The 26,694-nt window shown below is 37.2% G+C and overlaps 1 protein-coding gene across 2 annotated transcripts; it reads right to left on the reverse strand.

Moving 5' to 3' along the window:
* Window positions 1-790: 790 nt before the first annotated feature.
* On the reverse strand, window positions 791-26,694 carry ZDHHC2 (zinc finger DHHC-type palmitoyltransferase 2). 2 transcript variants are annotated; one of them, XM_033513421.1, is made up of 12 exons: window positions 26,673-26,694; window positions 22,650-22,744; window positions 19,664-19,784; window positions 18,683-18,752; window positions 17,044-17,076; window positions 12,167-12,287; window positions 11,264-11,396; window positions 9,227-9,353; window positions 8,972-9,064; window positions 7,785-7,894; window positions 7,282-7,359; window positions 791-4,418 (listed from the first exon to the last, which is right to left on the reverse strand). In XM_033513421.1, the coding sequence occupies exons 1-11, from the start codon at window positions 26,692-26,694 to the stop codon at window positions 7,319-7,321; spliced, it is 966 nt and encodes a 321-aa protein (XP_033369312.1). In that variant the 3' UTR covers window positions 791-4,418; window positions 7,282-7,318. The 2 variants fall into 2 exon arrangements, with proteins under 2 accessions (XP_033369312.1, XP_033369313.1); XM_033513422.1 differs by lacking the exon at window positions 17,044-17,076.

Raw genomic sequence — 26,694 nt, forward strand, 5'->3', positions numbered from 1 at the left:
TAATGACATCCCACCACCCCCACTGCATAGCAGCACATACTTTTTTTAAATCTTGTTTTGGATGAGAATGTTTGTGTATGGTTCAATACCAATATTTTTGGAAGGGTTTTAAAAACAGGATGAGCATGGACCATATACTGCAGGTTATGTCTGAAGTAGAAGAAATAAAAGCTGCTTTCACCTTTACGTAACTGTTCCTGCAGTTTCAGAAGTCCCTAAGCCAAGTCTCACTCCTCTCTGCACAGGAGGTGGATCCAGCACTTTCCTAAGGAAGACTTAGGAAAGGGGAAAGTCAGACAGCTCTAAAGAATCTGGCCTGGCAGGGTGCAGAGAACCTTCATGAAGCAAAGCTGCTGTGGGTGACAGTCCTGGTTAGAAGCTTTCTTGTACATTCTCACTTCTATGGTATAGGGGGCTTAAGACAAACCACCCCCACCCCCTTTTTTGGGGGGGGGGGGGGGGACGACAAAATTTCACATTTTTGACCATCAACGGTATTCAAAGGAGTACTCAAAGCTCTGTCTGCTCTGCCAGCATAAAGGCATGGAGTGTTTCACCCATGAAAGATAACAGAAGAACTAGTTCCTTTTCAACCTCTTTCAGTGTCAGTGCATTGTGAGGTAAACCTTGGAGAAGGGAAATACACCTAACAATGCCCAAAACTCTTGATGAAGGGGTGAGGGGGGACATTCATAGCAACTGGGTTGTTAGTGAAGCCCTAGTAGAAATGATCTGTTCAGATACACCATCACTAAAACTGCTGGTAGTGTGTCAATGACTGCTACGTACATGGCATGCTGAACATGAAGCATTTATTTATGTGAGCAATACATTAACAAGTGGTAAAGTTATACACTAAATTTATGTAGAAATATATTTCCCCCCACCCCTCCACACACCAGTCAACTGAACCAGGGGAAGAACTCTCAGTCCAAATAATGAAAACTGGTCCAGCACTCCACACACTGAGACAAACTTGTTTCCTTTCTGTAGTGTCCCTCACAAGAGATACTCAAGAACCATCTGTATTTCATACTGTGCAATATGCTCTAGGATGATCCTGCTTGAGCAGGGACCAGATAACCCCAGTGGTGTTCCCTTCCAACCTCTGTGAGTTTGTGTTTCATTACCTGCCCAGCCACAGTCTACTAAAGAACTTTCAGTCTGTAACCTAAACTGGACAGTGTTTTTCTTCTCCATTTAAAGAACTAAAGTGCGTAACAGCAGCTGTATCTTAACTGCTCACAAAGATTGTGTTCCATTTTCATAACAAAAATAGTTCTCTGTGAAGACTTTGAGTACTCCATCACCAGTAGAGTATGTGTGGACTACTTCAGGTGCAGACGTTTTGGATTTGTTCTAACCTACAAATAAAAGAATTTTTTTACACATGTAGGGAGCTATGGTTCATATGACTGTTTACATATATACAAAATAAATTTAATTCTGTTGTCATTGGGACTTGGGCCCATCTGAGGAGTCTGCAGAACTCATCCAGTTTCCACTAGAGTTTGAAATGCAGTCATACCTCTAGACAAATATCAGGGATATTATTTTCTTTTTAGCAAAAAAGTAGATTAGTAACTGTACAGTAGGTAAAAAGCACTCCTTAAAAAAAATACAGAAATTACACAAAAGGCTGTAGTAAAGTGCCTAGCAAGAATATAAAGGACAGGAGAATCAGTGTAGGCAGACGAACAACATTGCATCCTTGCTACCCTGACTTCTTCACAAATTCTCCTGCATGCATTGTAACACTGACAATGGTCAGTATGTCAAAAAGAGAATTTTTACTTATTATAGAAAGTATTAGAGTTTAAAGCCAAGAGTACAGTCACATCATCAGAAATTATACTTTGGAGCATGATCAGCTCAATTTTGTCCATACTCTACACAGTGAGGACTGCCAGGAACCCTCAAAGCCTGCTGACAGTGCTCTGCATGGAGATACAGCTCATGCCCATCCAGAGAGCAGATGTAGCTACAGCCCTCTGGCTTAGATCTACTCAGTGTTTACTTCTGAGCTACCATCCTTTCTTTCTCCTCCCTTCATCAGTGTCTGTTTCCCATGCCTCCACCAGTTTTCTCTGAGGGGGACAGCCTCTGACTGCAACAAAACTGCAGATTATTTAGGGCTATTGTGCTTTCTGAGTATGACTTCTGAGACGTGGAGAAGCCAGGCATTTCTTGATCCCTTATCCCTGTCCTTTCTCTACAATGATCCTCAGCCTTACTGAGAGATCTCAGAGCCCTGGACACAGAGAGACTGACATCTGTATTACAGAGATCCATTTCCATGATGTGTTTTGCTGGGGAAGAAATCTTTTTATGTTTTTATGTATGTCTTTACATAAAAATATGGCGCAAGATACACTGAAGCTGAATTTCAACTTTCTACTTAGTATTTTTAAATGCATGCCCCATGAAAATCCACCCTGTGTTCACCTAACTGCATAAAAAACAAGACTCTACAAGATTGAGAACCTGAAGTGTTAAAAAATATATTTTCCCTCTCCCCCTTATCCCTTGACAAGTTTGCCTTTAAACAAACATGAATATGAGGTAAGCTGACAGAACAACACTGAATAAAGAGCTGCAAAAAATCTTTTGGTTACTAGATCTCTGCAGACATCATGTAAACTGTATGCTACCTTCATGCTAGTTTAAAAAAGGTGTTCTACATCAAGGGATCCACACTCTGGCACTTCTGGCAATAAACAGATGTTTTCAGGCTGGTAAAATTTTTAGATTTAAAAAGAAAAAGTAAAATAAATACATTTTCCCTCACTAGAGAAAAAAAAAAAGCCACATTTTGCTACACCAGCTATCACTTAAGTTGCAAACCCTAGAAAGACAAATTTTGAAGTTACCTGCTGGTAGAAGAGTTAATGATAGTATCTTTTGCTTTCAGAATTATATCACTTAGTCCTGCTGCCAGTTCCATAAACAAATGACTAGCATCTTTATACTGTGAACCAATCTACTAAGTAACTCGGGTTTGATAATAGAAGCACTTTCCTCTTTCAACTGAACTCAGCATAGTCAGAGATTTTCACCTTTCTTTTTAGAGTCCTCTTTTTATCTAGCCCCCTAGAAAGCATAACTAAGTTCCTCCTAAAGTTGTTTTCAGAACAGAAATTTGCATTTAAATGTAAACACTGATACCATAAATATAGTGTATACAAAAGGCACAAGACAATTAGATTTGTGTTGCTAAAACTTCCTTGACTTTGAAAGCCAAAAATGCCTCTTTTATTCTGGTCAGTAAACTCTGATCCTAAGAAAGCTGCTAGCTCCTAACTTAATTGAATGGGATTTCCTATGTGCAGCAGCTTGGCTTTTTGGTTTTGTAATCAAAAGTCCATTGTCCTGTAAATGCAAATATCACAAGTTATAACAGTCTCCTTGACTGTACATGGTACTCAATAAGTTATTCAGTAAAAAAGGCAGTGTCTTGAAGAAAAAGTGAAGAAAGAAATCTGAGACAAATACTGATTAATAGGAAATTAGGAGCTTGAAAGACAATGGCCCTCGGTAACTAACAGGTCGGTAAAATACCTTTTGGATCTAAGTTTAGGGCCAACATTTGCTTCCCAAAGGGGTAAGAGCTCTAAATGGGACAATAAAATCCCATTTCATAGGACTATTCTGTGACACTTCCATCGAAATCCCCAGCTGGCCAATTTCATTTACATATTACCCATCTGAACACAGGCTTTTTATCGCATCACCGAGGAGTGGCCCACTCTGGCATTCAATTAACCAAAGGACTCTTTTCCTTCTCAACAACTTCTCAAATTATTGGTAGTGCAGATCTGAAGAAAAACAGAGTTTTTACAATAATGTTTTCCAAAAAATGTTTTCCAAAAATAGTCAAGACACTTAGGTCTTATCTTCAAAAATTGCTTATCAAGGGCTCAAAAGAAAATACAGTCCACCAAGCAATTAAACTATTCCTAATCAACACTGGCTGTTCTCCCCTCACAAAGCCAGTAGTGCAAAAAATTGATTTTAAAATCAACTACTTACAACAATTTGAATTAAAAGATAGATTTTCAAAACCAAGCCAAGAACACGAACTGATAGTAAGGGGGTCACATTTTTCTTGTGCTGAATATCAAAGTAAAACCAGCCATTGAATTTTTACAATTGTAAACGCAGACTCTTCTTTTTATCCACTTTCTAGTACTCAGTCATCCTTCACCATTCAAACCCAGTAATTTTAAGTTGAGACATCCTTTATATGGTTCAGAAGTAGTGTGTTTAGTTTCGTGTTTCAAGCAGTGACATGGAGACAGCTAATCATCTGTCAGTTTGTTTTCTGAGCACATCCATAGAGGAGCAGACAGGAGCAGCTGGCCAACAGGGCTGATATTTGGAAGAATGCATCTTCCTTCCAACAACAGCTTGTTCTTAAACTGGAACAGAATATTAATCACAAAACACATTATTAGAATCAAAGAATACTTAAAAATTATTGTAACAAGTCTCATGAACTTGAAGGGAAAAGTGACTAACAGCAGAGTAAAAATCCAACCCAGAAGAGGAACCCAGTAAGACTGTTCATAGATATGCTATTAATCCACTTCAGAATGACAGTGATAAGTACTGACTACACAGCAAGCAGGCCACCAGCTTATAAAATGGCAAGAGCTATTTTTACAGTCCTTTCAGATACCAACATAATTAAAAAACAATTCTCTATTACATTAGTGTAAACTACATCTGGCACTTTTGGTAATTAGTCCTCTGCTGAAATATGAAGGATTATAGGATATAGGATATTGAAGAGATCCTTTGGTGGGACAGAAATTCTAATTCTAATACATTGGCAGGGGCTGCAGGCTGTATTTTTTATATCTAAGATGAAATTGCTTGTTTTTGTTGTAGTGAATTCAGCAGCTCCATTAGAAGTATTCTATTCAATTCCTAAGAAGAAATATAACTCATATATTGACAATAATGTAATGAAGTTAAATGCAAAGTAGCTAAAAGAAGTTTTTATATAAGGGTTCTTATTCCAGCAACTGTTTGTCACACATATGTAGACAGTAATCTATCTTTTTTGTTACTTCTCCAGAAACTTTTAACTGCCACACAGAAATATCTGAGCTAAGGGTACATCCAATCTGGTGCTTATGCTCATGCCAGAGAATTGCCAGGCCTTAGTACCCTTCTGAAAGTGCATGAATCCAAGTGAGGCAAAACCAACTTCCAGGAGCCCCTTAATGTGACTTTAGACTTACTCTTTGGAACATAACCTCCTCTGAAAGTAGTCTCTCTTTAAAAAGCCACATTTCAAAACAGATGCTTCCAGAAAGAAAAAACAACCCCAAACAAAGCCCCCAAACCCCACAGAATGAAATAATCAGACTGCAAACACAACTCTTTCTCAGACTGGATTAAAAGAAGAAAAGAATTTAACAAGAGCATAAGATGTTTATCAAGCTAAACTGATGGGAAAACCCACCCACTTTTAATATCTTTAGAACAGTCACAGACCACGTTTGATATTCAGAGTAATCTGACTGACAAAGTTCCAACAAAATGTACACACACTCTTCAATGAAATATTAAAGTTAAAAACTATTACTTAAGTAAATAAAGTGTTAGGACTTCAGAAAGTAGAACTCCAACCTGATAAAACTATTTGCAATTAATGGTATTTCTGTAACAATCCAATAACCTGTTTCTTTGAAGTCTGTCTCCAGTATTTTACTCTTAATTAGGGATGATACGTAAGACATTACACTAGCTGAAGGTAAGTAATTCAGTCTTTTCCAGAAGCTGTTGTTTTGCTGAAAGAACTGATGGATTAAACAGTGCAGAAATGTAATATTTTACATTTTGAACGAAGGGTTTGAATGAGGAGTTTATATTCTATTAAAATACCATACACAGAGCAGTGAAAATTGCAGACACCGTCTGAGTTTCCTGTGCTCAGCTCTTTAACTCTGTTCATCTGACACCCACATTTTCAACACCTCTAACACTTCACATCATCATCAAGTTTGCAGATGTACCTATATCTGGAACTGTGTCTTCATCACTGAACACAAAACCAGAATGTAAGGGCCAAGAGGTTTTTAAATTTCTCTTGTGAACCAAACTGAACTTTAGGGGACTTTTTGGTACAAGGGCCCATCTGCTGGTATCTGCACACCTACTAATTTTATAATCTGCCTTGACAGTGCAATACCATTCCCAATGGGTCTAGAAACAATCACTGCAGTTCCCTGATGACTTTTCATGCCTTTCATTTCTTCCATGAGGGATCAAGAGCAACCTCACAGCCATGACAGCACGTCCAAGAATCGTGTCACACATAAATGAAGGACATTGACTTAAGACACATTTTTAGGATGATGGAAAAGGTGCTTCCAGCAGCAGAGAAGAAATGGCCTTGCTGGAACAGCTCCTCCATACCAATCATTTGGTATGCAGAAATTCTCAGGGTTGGAGTCAAACTTTTTATACTATTTTAAATACAAAATAATATAATTCTGTAAGTTTTGGTGGAGTTAGCTATATTCAAGTACTAGAGTTAATGTGATGATTGTGCTCATTCTCCACAACCCAGGAAAAGGTCGACTCCTGTTATGCACCTAACAGAATTTACTAGCTGCTTCTCAAACCTGCTTTCTGAGAAGTCTGTGTTGCAAGATATCAATGCAAGAAATCAAGAAAATCTCAGCAGTTTTTGACCACAAGTGATTACATGCTCAGGAAGTCACATGGACACCTTTTGTCTTTCAGTAGGCAGCATGTTTTTACTATTAAATAGGATGCATCTCAGTACCTGACCACAGCAAGACACTAATAGCTTATATATTAGACTAAATCCTTTTTGCTTCATCATTTGATATACTGTTACCTGTTTTAGGAGACAAAGCTATGATCTTTGCATTCAGTGTTAAGAATCAGCCTAATTTTCAAACTTAAGTGTTACAAATATTGTCTGAACAGCTTGAATACTCACAATTTCAGCATATTTCTAAAGAACGGGAATAATAATAATAATAATAATAATAATAATAATAATAATAATAATAATAATTGGTCTATTACCTAAACATCAATGAGTATAAAGATCAAACTAACTTGCAAACATGACTCATCAAGAAATAGGTTTAGTTTAAAACTATGAATTCATGTGCTAATACACATAGTAAAAAAATTGAAGAAAGCAGATAGGAAGTGTTCTAGTAATTTTCTTTTGTGCATTCTTCAAATGGTAAGGATCATCGAATAAAATATTAAATACAGAGAATATTAACATACCTTTCCTTACATATTCAGATGTTTCTTTTAAGGGAAATTAGGTTTCATTTTCCATGGTTAATGCAGGATTACTCATACCTTAAAAGACAAAAAAATAGTATTCCCACAGGAAAAGGTTTCATGTCTATTTCAGCAAATAATACAACCTTGAATTAACAATCATTTTAATGTCATTACTCTAATACCAAGCCTAGTCCTGTCCCATGTCTATCACATAGCTTTTCACTAGCTGCAAATAGGTGTCACCTCTTTATAAGCAATTTGCTTCTAAAGGTGCTATCAGGCCTAGCTTAAAAAATAATCAGCACCTACTAGTATCAGTGTTCTGATATTCCTTGGCCAGGTTTAACTGCAGCTTGACACACAGAACTCCCTGCAAGTATGTATTTAAAAAAACCCTCATGAATTTTGGTTCATGAATACAAGCCATGTGACTGTGGTCATTGTTACACTATATCCTCCAAAACTCGTTTACACAGCACAAATCATTGCAGCCTCCTTACCAACTTTGCCCTTTTCAGCCTTTGCAGCAGTTTCTGACCAAGATGGTGTATCTGTAAGTAGGTGGCTCTGGGAATCACGCAACGGCTTTGCAGGAAACAGATGGTTCTCACTGTAGTGCCAATAAAAAGAACATTAGTGAACTGCAGTAATTTTTCATCATCTTACCGCACGTTACAAACAGCTTGTCATACGCAGTATTTTCCTTACCTCACCTTGCTTCTTGTCTGATGAATCACTACTTTTTTATCATTACATACATTACACTGTAGTTGTCACAAGTGCAAGCACAATCTAAAAAGCACAGGGATTTTTAATTTGACAGCTATTTTGTAATAATACATGTACTTCAGCCCCAAATGCACTCTTACCTATATTCCTCTTCACTACAACAAACTTAACATGATAAATAGTGGAGAGAACATCTCTAAAATCTCTTTCCTAATGTAAGCTACAGAATGCTGGGATAAGATAAAATGTCAGTAAACAGCTAGCTGAAATGTCATATATTTCTTTTATGAATAAAAGACTGTCATTATGATTCCGTTATCATTTCTTAGCCACATATTCCCTATACTGATCGCATTTTCATTACATAAATGTTTCAAAAAAGATGCAATATGAATTCATTTAAAGGAGAATGTGCATACTTTTCACACTTTAAAGACGTCACGTCCATTAAGGATGAGAATTAATAAAACATGTTCTATTATCAGTAGAAACAACACTTTATATTCAGCTTCCTGCCCTTTGGCCCAAGTGCCATTAGGGATGACTCCCTCATATGAAGCAGCTTTCACCAGACAAGAAAAAGCAGGTGTCCCCCAAAAGCCATGCAAGGCTGATTTGTATCACAGGCAGACTGACTAACCATCTCATATGTATGCATAAAGAATACTGGTAATAGTGATTGTCAGGCAAGTGTGAAAAATTCAGGTCCTGGGATGCCACTGAACCGAGACAAAGCACCAGGGGGAAAAAAACCCATCCCCCCTCATTTCCATAAATTTAAATACAAATCTGAGGATTACCTGATTTACAGCTTAACTGTTAAAATTTGACTTGGATTTATTAAAAGGATACTCTTCATTTGCTTGCCACATTTAAGTATGTTATATGTTGTTCTGTTTATGTGTGCACATGAAAAAAAAAATCAACTATTTGAAATGGGTAACAAAAAGCAGATTACTTTTTGGATGTCGAATTAAGTCCACCAGGTGTGGAAGCTTGCTCAGGATCCTGATTAACAAGGCAAGTTGGAAAGGAGCAACCATCCCCTAAACTGAAGAAGTCAGAATTAGTGTCATACGTAAAAAAAACTCTCAACTTTGAAGAACTTTTTTTATTCAAGTATATCTTATTTCAAAAAAATAACCATCCCCCAAACTCTCAGGACCCTGGTTATTTAACAGCTTAAACAAATGAAGCATTTGGAACAGCATACCTTGAAAACACAGGCAGCAACCAGTACTTCTTCTCATCACCAAACACCTGCCTTAGGTTTTTGCTGAAGCCCAGGCTAAAGCCATTCTTATCTGTTCTGTGACGAAATATGGGAGCTCTGAATACCTCTTAAAATAAAAAGATTAATTAGACCTCTTTGCAGGTTAGCACGTTTAAGTCTCCCACCAGTACTTAGGCAATTGCACTGTGGGTACCACCACCCAAGAGGAAAGGCTGAGAAATGTCACTGCCCAAATGACTGGGAACCTGAGAACGAGCGCACTCTTGGAAGCCAAAGTCAGTGCCACACAGGCACTGTGAGTGTGGAGCAAGTCCAATGGCTGAGGAAGGGTGGAAGTCACCCTCACCCTCCTCCCTCATCAAGGCAGGGAAGAGTGAGGAACTCAGTCTTTAAAAAAGCATGATATGTTTATATGAAGATTTCAGCATGAGACTATACCACAGATAGTGTTCAAGAAAGAAAAACCTAAACAAAGGGTTTATTATAGAAAAAGTAATGTAAAAGAAGAAAAGGTTAGCTTTAGTAGTAAGACTTTCACACACTGGGGTATGAAAATACTGTGTGTTTTTACCACTGCATTAAGAAACATTTTTGCTCATAGACCCAGATTATTCCCCCTGGCCATCCAACCTAAATTTCTGGAGAAGAGGGCTAAATATAGCTGCAAGTGTTGCAAAGTGCCTGAGGCAGAAATTTTATTCACCTTCCACCAAGCAACTGATAGCCATTTAATTCCATTAATTGGCTGTACATAGCAGGCAAGCTCTGATGGCCTGACAGCACAGGCCCCACAAAGCCTGTCAGAACCATGCTGAGACTGTCCTTCTACAGTCAGACCTTAACTAGGAACTGCTGGAAATGACCTTCCACATGCAGTGTGCATTCATTTACAATGGGCTTTAAAGAAGGGGGAAGGGAAAATGGGGGCACCCTTTTAAATACCCCTATTAGGACAGGAAAAGAGCTCCCAGGATGATTTAAGCACTTTCACACTTAAAGCCTATCATGGCTTCATTACCAAATGACTGAGTTTTTTAGGGCTTCACATGTTGAGCAATCTCCTAAAGTAAAATGGGAAGAGACACCCAGACCTTTTTGAGTAACTTAAGTATGCAGGAAACATGTTATACCAGTATGGGATTCCATTTGTTTTGAAAACACTAAATGTTGAATTAGAAGTGTAATGTATTATGATTACCTCTGAACAAAGTTTTTGCATTAAAATTTTAAGATCAGTTCATAAACAGGTCAATTTATTCTGTTCAAATTAGCACCTTTAATAAAACTTTTCTCTACTTACACCTAGACAGAAATTAATACCAGTAAAAAACTGTTCAAAGTCAATGATTTCTTAGAATAATGAAGAAATTAAAAAAATCCTAGAGGAAATCTTGAAGTAAACAAGCTTTCTTCCAGTCATACAGATACCTATTTTCAAAGTTTTCCTTTAATCACCAAAATCATCATAAACAAATCCTGAGAGAACTGGGAAAAACAGATTAATTCACTGGCCTAATTTAAATCAGCTTACGTCAACAGGAAAGCGTTTAGAGATTTAGAAATTTTAATGACTATATTGCAAATTGGCATTATTACTCCAGCATGCAGCAGAGAACAGGCACTTAAGTATTCTAGTCTTTATTTATGTATTAAGTTTTGTGATCAGACACATGTGCATTCAAGCATTATGTGTGCAAGCATGTAGTAGTCCATCTAACATTTATTAGAAATTTATCTTGATTTTACTTTAATTTTTTTAGTTTATTCAGTTTCTATTAACAAACTGCAGGTGGAAAGCAGCAAGAGGAAGAACATTAAATTTATTAATAACTTGGCCCTTTGGGGCAAGAGAGAAAGAGTCAAAATTTCCAGAAATCAGAAGAACTCAGGAGTATTCTAACCAAGATCCAAGGAACCTGTGTAGAATTACCCATTTCCTCCACTACCCCCATGCATATAAGATGCATTTATTATCTATTTTTTGCTGTCAAACATGGAAGCGTTAAATTCACTTACCTAATGTAGATTTATTCTTGCTGACAAGCCAACAGTGATACCCAAAGAGAGAAGACAAACTGACAGAAAACATAGCTGCAGCAAAGAATAAAAACATGATGTGGAACTTGGCTTGAGTATCAGGAAGGCCATTCTAAAAATTAAAAAAAAAAAAAGCCATTAGAATTGGGGAAATAGCTGTTTCATTTGATTATTAATCATCCTCTATTCAGCCAAATCAAATTCAGTACACAGACAAATACACCACACAGCAAGAATATCAATAAATGGATTATACACATTCTATGTACAGACAGCCATGAAATTAGGTTGGTGACAGCATCTAAGTTAAAGAAATAGGTCCTTTTTTGGGAAACTGGAAATACTGAGAGCAAGGACCTGAAATTCAGGTCTGAACTTTGAAGTGTCTCTTAGAGAAGAATAATTTGTAAAAAATTAAGGCTATGATTATATATATAGGCTATACTTTTGTACATGACATTAGGAGATACCATTTTATGAAGTAATGCCTTGGAATCACAGAACGCCTTGGCTTGGAAGGAACCTTAACAATCATCTAGTTCCCAACGCCCCACCATGGACAGGGACACCTTCAACCACACCAGGCTGCTCAAAGCCCCATCCAACCTGGCCTGGAACACTTCCAGGAATGGGGAATCGATAACTTCTCTGAGCAACCTAGTCCAGTGCCTCACCACCCTCACAGTAAAGAATTCCTTCCTCATACCTCATCAATATCCGCCCTCTTTCAGCTTAAAGCCATTTCTCCTTGTCCTACCAATACATGTCCTTGTAAAAATGCCTGTCCTTAGATTTTTTTTGTAGGTCCCCTTAGAATCTGAGGTTTCTTGCACAGCAGTAACTTCACACACTTAAAGACAGTTTGTAGATCTAGGTACTTACTGTCCAAAACTTGATAAAGTACTGCAAATCTGTTGCAGCAATGAAAAGGCAATACAGTAGCGAGTAAGCCAAGAAGAGAAGAAAAAATTTGTAATTGGAGAATCCTACACAGTTGTTCACCCTGATAAAAACAAACAAAAAAACATGTAAAAATAAAATGTCATGGAAGTTTTCCTTGCTTTCATCCAATCAATTTAAATTCAAGTTATTTACTCTAAAAACATTTATACCAGCATGTAAACCATTTTTTACTTCCTATCTCTGATGCCTTAAGCTACTGGAATGGATTTAGTTTCAATCCTCAAATTAGCGTAGCAACCCAAATCAAAACACCACCACCACAAAAAAGCCCAAAGAACTTTACCAGGTAACACCTCTTGCAACAGCTCACTGAAATCAAATTTTCACTTATGGTATGAAATTTGTTCTCATCACAGCTGACGTAAATGTGATAGCAGGTAGCTATTTTTTTTACTTTGCAGGTGTTACACCATTAGGCATACTGCATGTCAACTGGGAGACTAACATGCCAGGAACTGAAACTTGACTGAACTTTGTGAGAATAAAAGCAGTCCAATTTAATCCAGATCCTCCTTCATTAATCATACTATATACTTAAAACTTCCCATATTATAAAACTTCTTAGTAAAATTCTCAAACTATGAGCATTCATAGGAGACTCCCAAAAATATTTATATTTACATCAAATAATGAGAGAAATGCTACTCTGGAATAGAAAACATTCCCTATCAGTGACAACATGACAGAGAATAATATCTAAAACATATCTAAATATTAAAATAAATTTCATTTTATCATTTTCACTTATGGGCCTTAAGATCACCCGTCTCCCATTTGTAAAGATTTTCATACATGATAATGAGCAACTAGTATACACTATGATGATGAGGGTGCATTTAGCACCCTTTAGTAGCTTCCCATTAGAGAAAACATATTAAGTATTATGAATTTTAGAGCTCTATTAAACAAATAATGATATTACACCAAATGAAAAAATATTGGAGTGTTCCCCACGGGCACCTCATTGGTAAACTGCTTCCTCTTTTATTTGGTTGCATTGAGAAGCTAACCAAAGTTATCTTTGCACTAACCTTGACAGAACTCTTCATATGAGTTTAAAAAAACCTAACTGATTCTGCTGTCAGAAAGATCAGCCAAATAAGAGAAGACTATATCCATAAAGAAACTTGTGTATTGATAAATGATTCTCAACAACAAAAAAATAATAAATAGAAGAATGTGTGGTGAGGCCCAACTTCAGCTTCCAGAAGAGCAGGACGAGTTACCACAATTATTCCCTTCTTTAGGGAGATGGTGATGGTTAATGGCAGAAGACATGCTAATCAGGTAAGGGTAAAATCTTAAAATAGCAAAGAAATTTTCATTGTACATTACTGTTACCCATTCTCAGGGTGGGTAGCAAGTTGGGTCAGAGTTTGTTCTAAATTTTGTTCAGACAAAACATAACACTTTGGTTAAACATAAATTTTGCATTGTCATTTAAACATGCAGCAATAGCTAAGCATTCATATTAACTACAGTTAAGCACTCACAACAGATTGATCTAATTAAGAAAAGATATATTTCTAAGCTCATCATTATTCTTATTGAAAAAATATAAAATTCTCCAAAGTGAAGTGGGTTTTTTCATTATATATGTCCAAGTAAGCAATTCCATGATAAACTGCAAACAATTCTGGTTCAAGTTTTCGACAATAATCCTACTTTCCTTTCATGCTACTTATTTTTGAGCTTTCTTACTTAAGACACTGCTTGATGTGAGAAAAGAAATATCAAGTGAAATGTTATTCCCCGAAGATGAAGTGTTTTGAATCTAAGATAGATTTACTTCTGTTGTTTTGCACGTGGCAAATGGAACATGATGCACATGTCAAAATAAACTTGCATAAATTATTATGCTCCCTTTTGACAAGGCCCCAGACTGCAGAGGTGTCACTGGAAAAGAATAGTCCCTCAGAAGACTGAAGAGAAAGTAAACACCAAGGTTTTGAAATTGTATTGTTTGAGCATGCAGCATCAAATCTTAAACCTCAAGAACAGTGGTTAGATTTGAAGGCTAACATTTTTAAGAAAAACAGATAAATATACCAGCAAATGGCTAAATAATGGTATGTTATTGCAGCAAAACATTCATACAGTCAGAACAGTCCAGAATAACTATTTGGATTACAGCTAGCATTTTAAACACTGCATTTTCAAGTACAAAAAGAATATGTATTATTCCTGTCTGAGGGGTTAGTGTACTGAAAATGGCAGGCAAAGAAATAATTTGCAAGGCATTGAAGGTGATGCAACCCAGTTAACAAAAAGCATCACTAGGATGCTTTTTGTTAGGAAATGCTAACTATTTGGATTACTCAAAAGATGAAGGAGAGATGTTTTGAGTTATTCCTAAGGTGTTCCTAAATGCACCTTGTTAGTACTAAGAGTGATATATACTAACAGTATTTTTGGTGATGCCTCAAGCCATTGGTTCCCACCTCCAGCTCCATTTGTACGTAGTGAATAGCAGCAGCACTAGAAATCACCAATGCATCACTTACACATTTCAGAGTAGTTAGTGGCAGTTAGCATTAAATGTTTCTGTTTATCAGTGTTCCCATTAGCACAAGAGTGACAGCCAAAACAAAGACTCCCAGAGAGCAGAAGACAGCTGACTTGGGGCTAGGACATGACAACCTCTCATTACCTCTGCCTTCTAAAAGCTTCGTCTTACTTTCCATAGGTTATTTTTACTCCTCCTCTCTCCAGAAATCCTTCTCCTGGCAGAATATTAAATTAGAGCTAGCTCTCAGTGCTGTTTCCCTGCTCTCCCTCCTTAAGCTTCACCTGAGTTCTTTCCCCTTTCCTTCCCACCCAACTTGCTCCCATCAAAAAATCACAACATGAAAAGCAAAACCTAGTGATGTTCAGAGAGGCTAAAACCCATCCATTATATTGAATTGCACCCTTACTTTTGTTGGCAAAATAGTCATATATATTTTCCTAAGAACCTTCAAACATGGGTCTTTACAGGAAACTATAAAGCTTGATCAGCACATCTGCAGTATTTCAAAAATTTTTCATCTTTTCCACAGTTATTTTCTTTGGGGTGAGCAAGGAACTGTGCACATCTGCTCAAATTAGGAAAAAATGCACAATACCTCTTTTTCTACTGCAAAAGGAACATTTCTCCAGGAAGTGTTACACATCTTTCAATTACCTTCTCTATTTTATTTTAGTTTTTGCACCCATTGCTTATTAGATTAAAACCAATGAGCAGTGTGCATACTCTCTCAAACTGGGGATGTTTATGTTGTTAGATTAAAAAGAGTGCAAACATGTATAGTAAGCAAACACTACTGAGAGGAAAACAGAGTATTTCTAGAAGTTTCTGCTCTAGTGAAATAACACTTCACTGTCCCTTTATACAAAACCTAAGTAGTGTTTATGATTTGTTATTTGATACAATGGATTTTTATTCTGAAATCGAAGCTAACATGAAGAACATTTTCATGTAAATGTCTTAAGACAGAAAAACACAAAACTCCCAAAGAGACCACAAACCTTATAAGAAGTGTTTATAATACTGAGTATTACTAGTCATATCAAGACTTTTCACTGCTATTTTGTCAGGAATAGCCTAGCAACTGTTTTTCTTAGAGCTTTCAACAAGGCAGCTATTAAAAAGCTGAAAAAAAGGAAACTGTCTTTTTTGTTCTAAGAATTTTTTTCCACATTCAATAGTTTTACCTGTTTGGTTTGTTGTGGCCTTGTTTGTGGGTTTTTTTTTAAGAAGCACACTACTAACACTGAACATGATAAATTTTCACATGCTCATTATCCCTACAACAAAAAACCTCTACCCTACACAAATAACTATTTCTTTCAATTGTATCCACCATGTAGAAGCAAAAGAGGATGAGATGCTTCAAATTAAATTACATTATGGCAGATGCTGTAGTCAGGACCAAGAGAAACAGGTGGAGCTCAGCACCCACCCGTGCTTCAGGACAAAGCCTCCTCTTTCCTAGAATTCGATATAAGAAAGTGTCAAAACAATTGCTTAGAACCATCTACCATTCAGTTTGTCCAACACAGAGGATTCTACTTTTCTGATCATTTTATATGGTGAAGAACTGCCTTGTACCACTCAATCCTGTAAACTTGGACCTTACTAAGCAACTATCTTCAATAATTTCTGTGAGATACATCTGCCAAATTGACATAAAACTAATTATACACGCTGTCTATTGATTCTTAGCAAGGGCTGCTAAGAAGAGACAGGAGAACAAAATCACTGTGTGGGCTGACACGGCAGCAAAACAAGGGAGGGTGGGAGGCAGAGAGGAGAAAGAACGAAAGAAAACAAAGAACCCATAAAACTCAAAGTGGTAACTTGGTGTTTCCAGCAAGCCCACTTCAGCTGTCTTGGGAGCTTTGGTAAAAGGAACCAGGCACAGCCTTGCCCTTTCATTTTAAAACTAGGTTAGCACCTCACACTTCAACTAAGGCACAGTAATATTCAATCCCTATGAAGAAAAGATGCAGTTCTTAAAAGAAGTTCTCACTGATCTGAAGTAGACTAAAGAATTCAACTTCATTCATACTTGTAAAAACATAAAGAGGTACCTAACTCAAAGGTCCCAGCAAAATGATAAATTAACAAATTCTTTCTGTATGTCATAACTAGGAAAAGAGGACATACAGTAAGTAACTCCAACAGTTCTGCAAGACCAGTAATCTCACACATTCCTAACTCCAGGAATGCTGAAGCATCATCATCATGGCAGGCCCCACAAAAGTGTATTTTACCAAATCTGAACATAAGAAAAGAAACCCAATAGTACACTCACCAAGGGCAGTGATGATCCATTTTCAAAATGCATCTTGAAAAAGCCCCAGCAGAATTCCAAGCATCACCAAAAGACAGAAGAAAAAAAAAAATTGTCAGAAGCAAAGTAACATGCCAGATTTAAATTATTTACGTACAGATTCAGAATTTGCCATATTTCCTATATGGTATTTAATGTATTTAATAAATACATCTATTTTAAATTCACACAATACAGTTTACTTGCAAGGGAACTGAAGAACTGGCAGCTAAGCCAAACTGAAAACATTTGATATGTCAAGAACTCATGATGTAAGAAAATGCAATCTATAGGATTTGGTCAACTTTAGCATTTGGTCCTCAATCTGAGTAGGATTTTCAACTACTGTTTATTTTCTGGCAGAGCCTTAGAAACTGGGCTAATTCAATTATTTTGTAGTCATACAATTAAATATATTTCCAAGAACATGGTCTGTTTCTATAGAAATATATACATCTTTCTATGAAAATAGAGAAGGTTTTTAAGGGCTTACCTTGTATGAAAAATCCCAATCACTTTTGCAATTAATCACTCTCCATTAACAAAATGTTCACAAGAAAATCAGATATGATTGAAATGAGGAAATTTTAGTAATGTAAGGACAAAATGAAGGTATTCTACAAAACACGTTAACTAATTGCATCCTGCAATCCTGCAAATTTCACTCACATTTTTTAGGATAACAAGTCACCTTTTTTCTTCACTAGAACCCCACATGACAATGTTCCTATCTTACACTGCAACCACCATTCCATACAACACAACCAACATGTTCTTCCTGCCTCAACTCCGTCTCTCGTTCAGCGCCTCTGCTGCCCTCCTGGACAAAACAATGTCTTCTCCAACTCACAATCGTGTTGGAACCTTTGATGAGCTGGAGAGTATTTGGAACAGCCTTAAAGCTAAGAATAAATCACCCTCTGAAGAGATGTCCTCTCTCAAAGTTACATACATAAAGTATTGGGGGTAAGAGTGAAGAAACACACAGACATCCAAGCTAACTGGAGAAGGGTCAGAGAGAACAGCCAAAAGAAAGATTAAATCAGAAAGCAATCAGACCTCTGGAGAGTATGGATAAGAACTTCTTTTGTGTGAGACAAACAAGAACTTAATTTTAATTTTATGGCCTCAGTTAGAAAAGGGAAAATGCTTGCCTGTTTCTTTCTTTAAACAAAAGTAACCTGCAAGTTATCCAGTAAAAAATAGGATATTAAGTTTATTACCTCAGGTAAGATGTAAGTGATATCATGATTAGATTGAGATGGAGAGTGATGTGTTTTCAGATTCTAACAAAAAAAGCACATTTTTTTTATCAGCTATTTTTGGTTACATTCTTACAGAAAATTCTTTAATAGTATTTATAATTTTTAACCATTATGTAAAGAATGTGTAAAACCATGTAATCCAAGCTGGCATTGAGGAAGTCATGAAATGAATTAGACTAAGCTATAGACTTCCTTAGAAATAAGTGAATAAAAACTAAATCAAAGAAAAAGGGAAAAAAGTGGATCTGCCAAAATATGAAGCCTGAAAAATCTATTCATAAAAAATAAAAGCTTCTGTGCTAAGAAAGAAAAATTGCTTAAATCAAAAAAATCACTTATTTAAAAAATATTCTTACTTGTCGCATACTGAACAGTGATGGCAACGATCTGGTTTTACAAGATGGCATCTGTCACAGTATCTGATTGCTAAAGAAAAAAGTTCCAAGATTAGATTTCAATGTACAGTTACACATTTTGATTTCTGAAGTCTGTGCAGAAGTAAATACTACCAGCTCAGCCCAGCAGAACCCCCAGGAAGGCATTTCAGCACGATCACAGTCAGTTGCAAATACCAAAGCATTCTTCAACCACTTCTAACGCTGAATCTATCAGACTCCAAAAAGCTCAGTTTTTGCAATCTCTGCTAATCATAATAATCTTTTTTTTTTTTGTTTTCCCAGCCTTTTAGCTCTGCAAAACAACTGACCAACAAAACCTACAAAACCCTCACTAGACTGGAAAAATGTTAAAGTCTGTTCAACAATATAGCTATTTTAAGCTATTATTCTAAAAGCTTTAATTCATTATGTGAGATTATCTCTTGGATTTGCTTAGCTAGCCAGCATTCAAAACCTGACAATATGAGTAGGGCTAGATTAACTCTTAGTTTGGAAGATCTTTTTTCTTGCAACTGAACAACCAACAAGTAAAAGTAACTGTTTCTTACTGTGATCTATCTAGCTAGACATGACATGCAGATAGTGATTCTGTTTCTATTTTTAACTTATGATAAATGACTGAGTTAATGACTGCTACAGTCCCTTCAGCAATTTGTTAGTATCACAAGCTATTTGTTAATATCAATTTGAAAACAAAAGGAAGTAATTGTCAATCCACTTTAAAATCCTATATTGTATGCTGCAATTTACCTCCCAACAATCTTTATACACTGAATAAATGTAGCTGCACAAAGCTAAAATTAAATTTCATGGAACACTTTATGAAATATGAAAACCACTTCTTCCCTCCTATCCAAACCCTTGAAAACTCTTTTTTTAATTAGTTTAACTAGTACATCAAGACACTTGCTTTTGTTAGGCTCCTGAACATCTATTTACCTCCAGACATTGTCCGTGTGTAGATAGGAAGATCCTTGGCTGCCCGTCTTAAGACTTCTTGCTGGGATTCACCTCTAGGCTCCCTCTCTAGGGACTCCTTGTCTGAATATGATAGATGAAACTGGAATAATTTTTAAAATGAAAGAAATATTAGCAAATTCCAAGTTAAATATGTAACTGTAGATGTATAAAGAGGAATAAATATTCATTATCTAAAGATGGATTAGCAATGTGTACAGGGTATTACAGCAAATAACCCAGTGTGTTCCCACGATAACTAATTTATTTTATGGTGACTAAAGACCAAATTAACTTCTGATTTGGTATTGATGCAATGACGAATGCTTCAAGAAGTATTAAGCAACATTCTTCAAGAGAAATAGCAAGATCTTATCACTCCTGTGAAAGGGCAGTCAATTTACTTCTGCAATGGTAAATATTAACTAGTGAATATAACCTAGGGATGTCAGTGTTTAACTGAAAGAAAATACACTACTAGTAATAGCAGAAAAAAAGGCTTTAGTTCTCCTCTGGTGTCTGGCATTTTTCCTTTTATTCTTTGTCACTGCTGTTCTCTTCATGCAGGTGTTAGGATATGTTTTTACTTTAGAGACTGGCAGAGAGAAGGAAGAGATGTCTCTTGTATGGGAAAATAACCATATCTTGAATATCTTCCTGAATAAAATGCCAGCTTCTGTCACTGCCCAAAACAATAACAAACATGGCTTTAGCAAGTGCTGAAAAAGTAAAAATTACTGAAAGAGATGCTTAGTGTACATGAAGTAGTACAAATTTCTTAAACTCTGAAGTCCTCTGCAACACAGCAACATAGCCAGCTTTGTCACTGTAGCTTCTAGAAACAGCCAGAAGTCTTTGCTATCTTTATCAGAGAAAGATGATACAAAATCACCTTTGAAAAGATAGCCACATTTGGCAGGAAGAGATGTCTCCATCCTGTGCCAGAAACAGAAGCCCTCTGCACAGCATTTATGTTTACAGGAAGGCTAGTCATTACAATAATATTGATTTCTTTTTTTTCCTAAAAGAAAGTGTTGCATATAAAAATAGGAAAGCAGACAGAAACATGCAGTTAGGAGCCAATTCTCACTTCCACGGAGAAGGAACCACTCCACCCTTTCTGACAAAGCCCACAGTCAAGCTGGATATTCACTGTTTAACTTGAGTTTCTCAGGTCAACGCTTTTTTTTCCCTTGCAAGAACACTTACCAACATCTGAGTTGATTTATATTGGGATACGTAAGATTTCTCACTGTAGAAACTTAGTTTAGAATGCTTTTTTTTTTAATGCTCATTTGATATAAACTGAGCTACTGTTCCATTTTTCTTTATAGCTCCTCAGAGTAGTCCTACATCTAAAGCCCTCATGCCTGGGTAACCATTTCCACTCCCATCTTCATGCAGTGCTTGTATAAAGCTGGTGCAAGTAAAGAATGGCACACACTACAGTAAAGCCCCTCAAAACCTACTTTACATGTAAAAGTTTGAAATAAGCTTAAAAGAAAGCAGCTGCAGCACTCATGAAAACAAAACGCAAAAGTATTGAGTAATTTCGCATTACTCTTCAAGTGAGCATTTGCTAATTCACTTCACCTGAAAACACCTCTTTTTCTATTTGCAGATTTCATCCAATAATATGGAAGCCAAGCAGTAATTTAACATTACAAAATACCCTAATTAAAATTTTTAAATACTGCTCTAGTAGAATAGGAAACAGATATGGAACAACCAAGATGTCACTTGCTGGCAGCAACACTGTGTAAATTCAAAGAACGCAGGAACACCACACATTGCTTTCTGTTACTCAATTACAGTACTTTTCCTATCTCATTTGAAATTCTCTAGTAGCATTGTATGACTATAATCAGCAGGATTTGTCAAAATGCTTTTATTGGCATCAGCCCAATGATTTGAAAGCCCTGCTAATGATCAGTACAGTCACCATATACATGCATACATTTTGCTGTGTAATTTCCAAATGAAATAGGTTTTTAATTTATTTTGCTCCTACCCACCACAGGCTGTAGTAAAGACTGCAGCGTGAACTCCAGTGAAGATGGCAATTAGTTTGAATTATCTACTCACTTTCACAACTGCATACCCTAGTAGTGAATGAAAACTATTCAGATAAGAACCTCCACACAACAGACAGTAGAAATCACAAGCTATTCATTTTAGGTTGAGCTGATACTTAGAGCAGCTAGAGTTGAGTCCATGCCAAAGTAAGTGTTTGCTTTGTGGGAATTTCAAACTACAGGGCAGCCATAGCATGATTCCTCCTGACCTCAGAGGCTGTGTAACACAGCACCTACTGAGGACTTGGGGGTTTCTGTTCAGAGACAGAATGGAAGAGGCCAAAAAGTTGTGCTAGCTATAAAAGGCAGCATGGGCAGAATTTCCATCAGGGCCATTGATGGAGGAACTTCCCAGACCTCTTTTTTCATATGGCTGTTCTTTACCAGCTCCCTTCCTGCTTAGCCAGCTGTGGCTTCCCACCATCAGCTTACCTAATGTGCACTCCCAGCACAATCCAAAAGTTCCTTCATACCAAAACAGACAGAGAATAAGTTTTAATTCAGAGGACAACAGACAGATGCTGACAAGAAATATAAGTCTTAAACACAGGGAAATACATTTTTGCCCACATAAAAGTCTGCTATTCCAAAGGCAAAGGTACAGGCCGCTAGTTCAAATAACTCATCTTTTTCAAGCGGACAGGATTTTTTCTTCTACCATAAATATCTCATTTTAAAATAGCTATTAAAAAATTAGAGAAATTGTTACCTTTTGTTTTTGTCTTGGTCACTACACTGACTGCAATCTGACTCCTATTAAGAAGCTGTAACTGCCATCTGTGTTTTTCTACAGAGAGTAAAACTACATGAGATCAGAAAATAAGTTATTAACACACTACAAAATCAGGCATTTGGCTAGGCTATTTCATAAACAGAAGTTAAGTTTATCTTACTTCTTTTGAAGGATTCATTGGTAGCGTAAAGATTGTTTTCCAATATGACCAGACGAACAGCATGAAAAATATGTGGTAAGCAACCAGGCACACAACTAAAATCAGAAGGGAACAGAATTAATACAAACAGACCAGTGAAACTGTAGTACTTACAAACAGTGCCTGCAGGCATCACAGATAGTTCTCTAACAGATATATAAATACAGAGGCTCTGGAAAAGCTTTGCAACAAAAATACTACACTGCAACTTTACATAAGACAAATACAAACTGTGTGGGGAAGGTCATGATACAGTCTACATAGATTACAGAAATTTGAGGAAAATGGTTAATAGCCTATTAAAGCCCCACCATTAATTAGCAAGCAGTCTCCTTTACACATTTGTTAAATACTAATTAACTGATGCATCTCTGCCTTTTTAGCTTTATAACCCTTGAAGGGAGACTGCTGGCTGTGCAAACCCCAACTCTGCCTCCCCCAGCAAAAGCCCCAGGCCCCCAAAGGATGTAAGGGGACAGTGACAAGTGTGAGGGAATTCTTGGGGTGAATATGCACATGATACCTGAGCAGTAGCCATATCCAGTTAATTTGTTTTCCTAGATTTTAAGAGGGAGGACAGTTGGATGGTTTTTAAAACCTACAGGTCCTTTAAATTCAAGTATTCATTCATTACTTTATATTCTTCAGAGCCAGTCAGCATTTATTCTGATGCTTTTTAATAGGTGAGAATCAACATTTAGCATGCTGAGTTGTTTTACTAGAATACAGAAGGCAATAGTAACTTTTTCAAAGAGTCTGGCATAGGTTGATAGGTATTTCCATTTAAAAGTTCTCACCCTAGTACAAGCAATTCACTACGGGAAATAAATCATGAACTCATATCCCCTGATTAACTTACTCTAATGACAACAAAATAGTATTCTTCCAAAAATTCCTATCCTCAAAAAGCATCACAACGGAAAATTTCTGTACTTTCATTTAATGATCCAAAATATTGCCCTTGTATGGTCAGCTGATGGAGTCTTTTTATATGCCATATTATTCAGGGCTACAGAATTCTTTAAAACACATGCATGATGGTGCATATAAGTGCAGGAACAGATGTCTGGTATGTTCTTACTTTTTGCCATTTTGACTCAAAAGTAACACTGAATAAATACTTTTGGTGTTGAAGTTTGTTTATTCAAATAGCAGGAACATTGTAAATACTTACTCTTATTCACTAAACTTAAAAATAATAAACAAAAGCTAATAGAATCTGAGGTGCAGCTCTATACAAAACTTATGGAATGATGGGGCAAAGAGTCATATGCCATGGCTATAAACTGAAAGAAAAATTTTATCAGCATAAATAAATGACAGAACTGGGCTCCCTAGAGGTCTGTGCTGGGGCCAGTTCTGCTCAGTATTTTTATTGACATGGATGAGGGTGTTGAGTCTTTCATTAATAAATTTGCAGATGACACTAAGCTGGGAGTGTGTGTCAATCTGTTGGAAGGGAGGAGGGCTCTGCAGAGAGACCTGGAATGGTTGGATGGATGGGCAGAGTCCAATGGGATGATGTTTAATAAGTCCAAGTGCTGAGTCCTGCATTTTGGCCACAATAACCCCCTGCAATGTTATAGGCTGGGGATGGTGTGGCTGGACACTGCCCAGAAAGGGACCTGGGGGTGCTGGTGACAGCAGCTGAACATGAGCCAGCCATGCCCAGGTGGCCAAGAAGGTACCCCTGGCCTGTGTCAGGAATAGTGTGGCCAGCAGGAGCAGGGAGGTCATTCCTCCCCTGTACTGGGCACTGGTGAGGCCACACCTGGAGTTCTGTGTCCAGTTCTGGGCCCTCAGTTCAGGAAGGACATTGAGACACTTGAGCACATCCAGAGGAGGGAACAAGGCTGATGAGGGGCTTGGAACACAAACCCTGTGAGGAGTGGCTGAGGGAGCTGGGGTTGTTTAGCCTGGAGAGAAGGAGACTCAGAGGTGACCTCATCACTCTCTACAGCTCCCTGAAAGGTGGCTGTGGGCAGGTGGGGGTCGGTCTCTTTCTCCAGGCAGGAGCTGACAGAATGAGAGAACACGGTCTTAAGCTGTGCCAAGGGAAATATGGGTTGGATATTAGGAAAACATTTACGGAAAGAGTGATATGGTCTGCCCAGGGAGGTGGTGGAGTCACTATCCTGGATGTGTTTAAAAAAAGACTGGAGGTGGCACTCAGTGCCATGGTCTAGCTGTGGTGTTAGGGCTGGGTTGGACTTGGAGGTCTCTTCCAACCTAGTGATCCTGTTGAAATTCACACAAAGCACAGTACACTAAATGACCATCTTGTCAGTCTTGCTTGCATAAGCATCTGGACAAGAAAAGTCCCCGCTGTTATGAGAACATTTCTATGAACTCTAAAAACACCCAGTTTACTCAGGCAAAATCAGTATTTTTTTAAGCAACAGTACATTCATGGCATATAGGGAGAGCAAAGTTACCTCAGTTCTGTACATGATGCACTTACTGATCTGCATTAAGCATTTTATTGGTGCAAAAAAACTCCCCAGTAACTGAGTGACAAGAAAATTGTTCACATATTAAAAAAAAAAAAAAAAAAAGCCTAATGCCTAAAGACATTATCCAAGGCTCTCCCTTTGATGTCTGAACAAGACTCAAGCTCATCTTGCTTGATCTTGAACCTCAGTTCCCCAGGCTGGCCCTGGTCCTGACTGGTCACTCCTCCCAGGTTATTTGCCCACCAGTTTCCCTGCACTGCGATGGAGACCCTGGGCTACCCAGCTGCTCCCTGGGTGTTCAGAGTCCAATGTAAGAACCTCACTTCACTTGAGACAGTTAAAGAAGAGCTGTCTGCTGCTCCCTGACAGAAATCTTTCTATTTTACATTTCTCTGGAAAAATCCCCAAAATTGATCAACCAACCAGTTAACCAAAACAACCCCCAGTGAACCAAACAAAACAAATCCCAACCCAAAAGGTGTATCCCTTGCTTGAAGGCAACCAGTTTACAGCTAGCTAGCACAGCTAGAGTTGCCTGGAAATTTGAGGCAACGTGTAGTATGGCTGAGCCCCATTTTCCCACTTTTCTCTCCTGAAAAATCTTAGGGCAGAAGGACAGCCTGGGTAAGTTTTTTCTGACTGGCTGAAGACCATCAAGGCTTTGAGTGAAAATATGAAAATGTAATGCTCCCCAATGGATTTTGCTGATAATTTTAATGTGTTTTGTGACCAATGCCCATCAACTCACTTTTTTTCTCCTCCCACAGAATACAAGGCAATAAGAAACTGAAATTCAGTGCCTGCAGATAACACTTCTGTACTCATATAGGGGGTGAGATCACTGAACTGAAAAAAAATTTTTCAAGAAAATGTTTCTTAATTGACAAACATGTTTTCTAAGTGAGGGAGTTGCCAATGACTTAATAAAATCTGCTGGAATTAGACAAACATAAAAAGCTCTTCCTCCAAAAGCTCTGCAGCCTTACACTTTACACTTCCATGTTGTGCTGTAATATTAAAATAGTATCTGGAAAAACAATCTAAAACTAATCTACAGCCTCAGGGTAGGAACTGTAGTGAGTGCTGACTAGGCAGGTTTATTATATTCTGACAATTTTACACATCTGAATGATTCTACTTCTTTAAATATGTTAAAAAGAAAATGCAGAAAAAAAAATCACCTCCCATTTAAGTATGTTGCATCTGCACAAATACACTGCTCATCTCTGAAACCCTGCTTTTATAAGAGCTTTCTGTACTATGAATACATTTTTTAAAAAAAACCAGAATATAAGGATTTAGTTGACACATCAGAAAGCCAGTGAGAAGAGTAAAAATTCTAATTTTTCTCATCTCTGTTTGTAATGGCTAAGGCAACATTCGGGAACAGCAAGATAATAAAAGGTGCTGAGGAAGAAAGAAAGTACAAATCTAACTGTTGTAAGTTAGACTATTTCTCAATTCTACTAGTAAACTACTGTTCTACTCTGATATATGAATTACACCTATAGACAGCTAATAAAAATCTTACCTTTTTCTCCGATATTTGTCAT

The sequence above is a fragment of the Parus major genome, chromosome 4, assembly GCF_001522545.3.
Source record: "Parus major isolate Abel chromosome 4, Parus_major1.1, whole genome shotgun sequence".
In the NCBI taxonomy this organism is placed as follows: Eukaryota; Metazoa; Chordata; class Aves; order Passeriformes; family Paridae; genus Parus; species Parus major.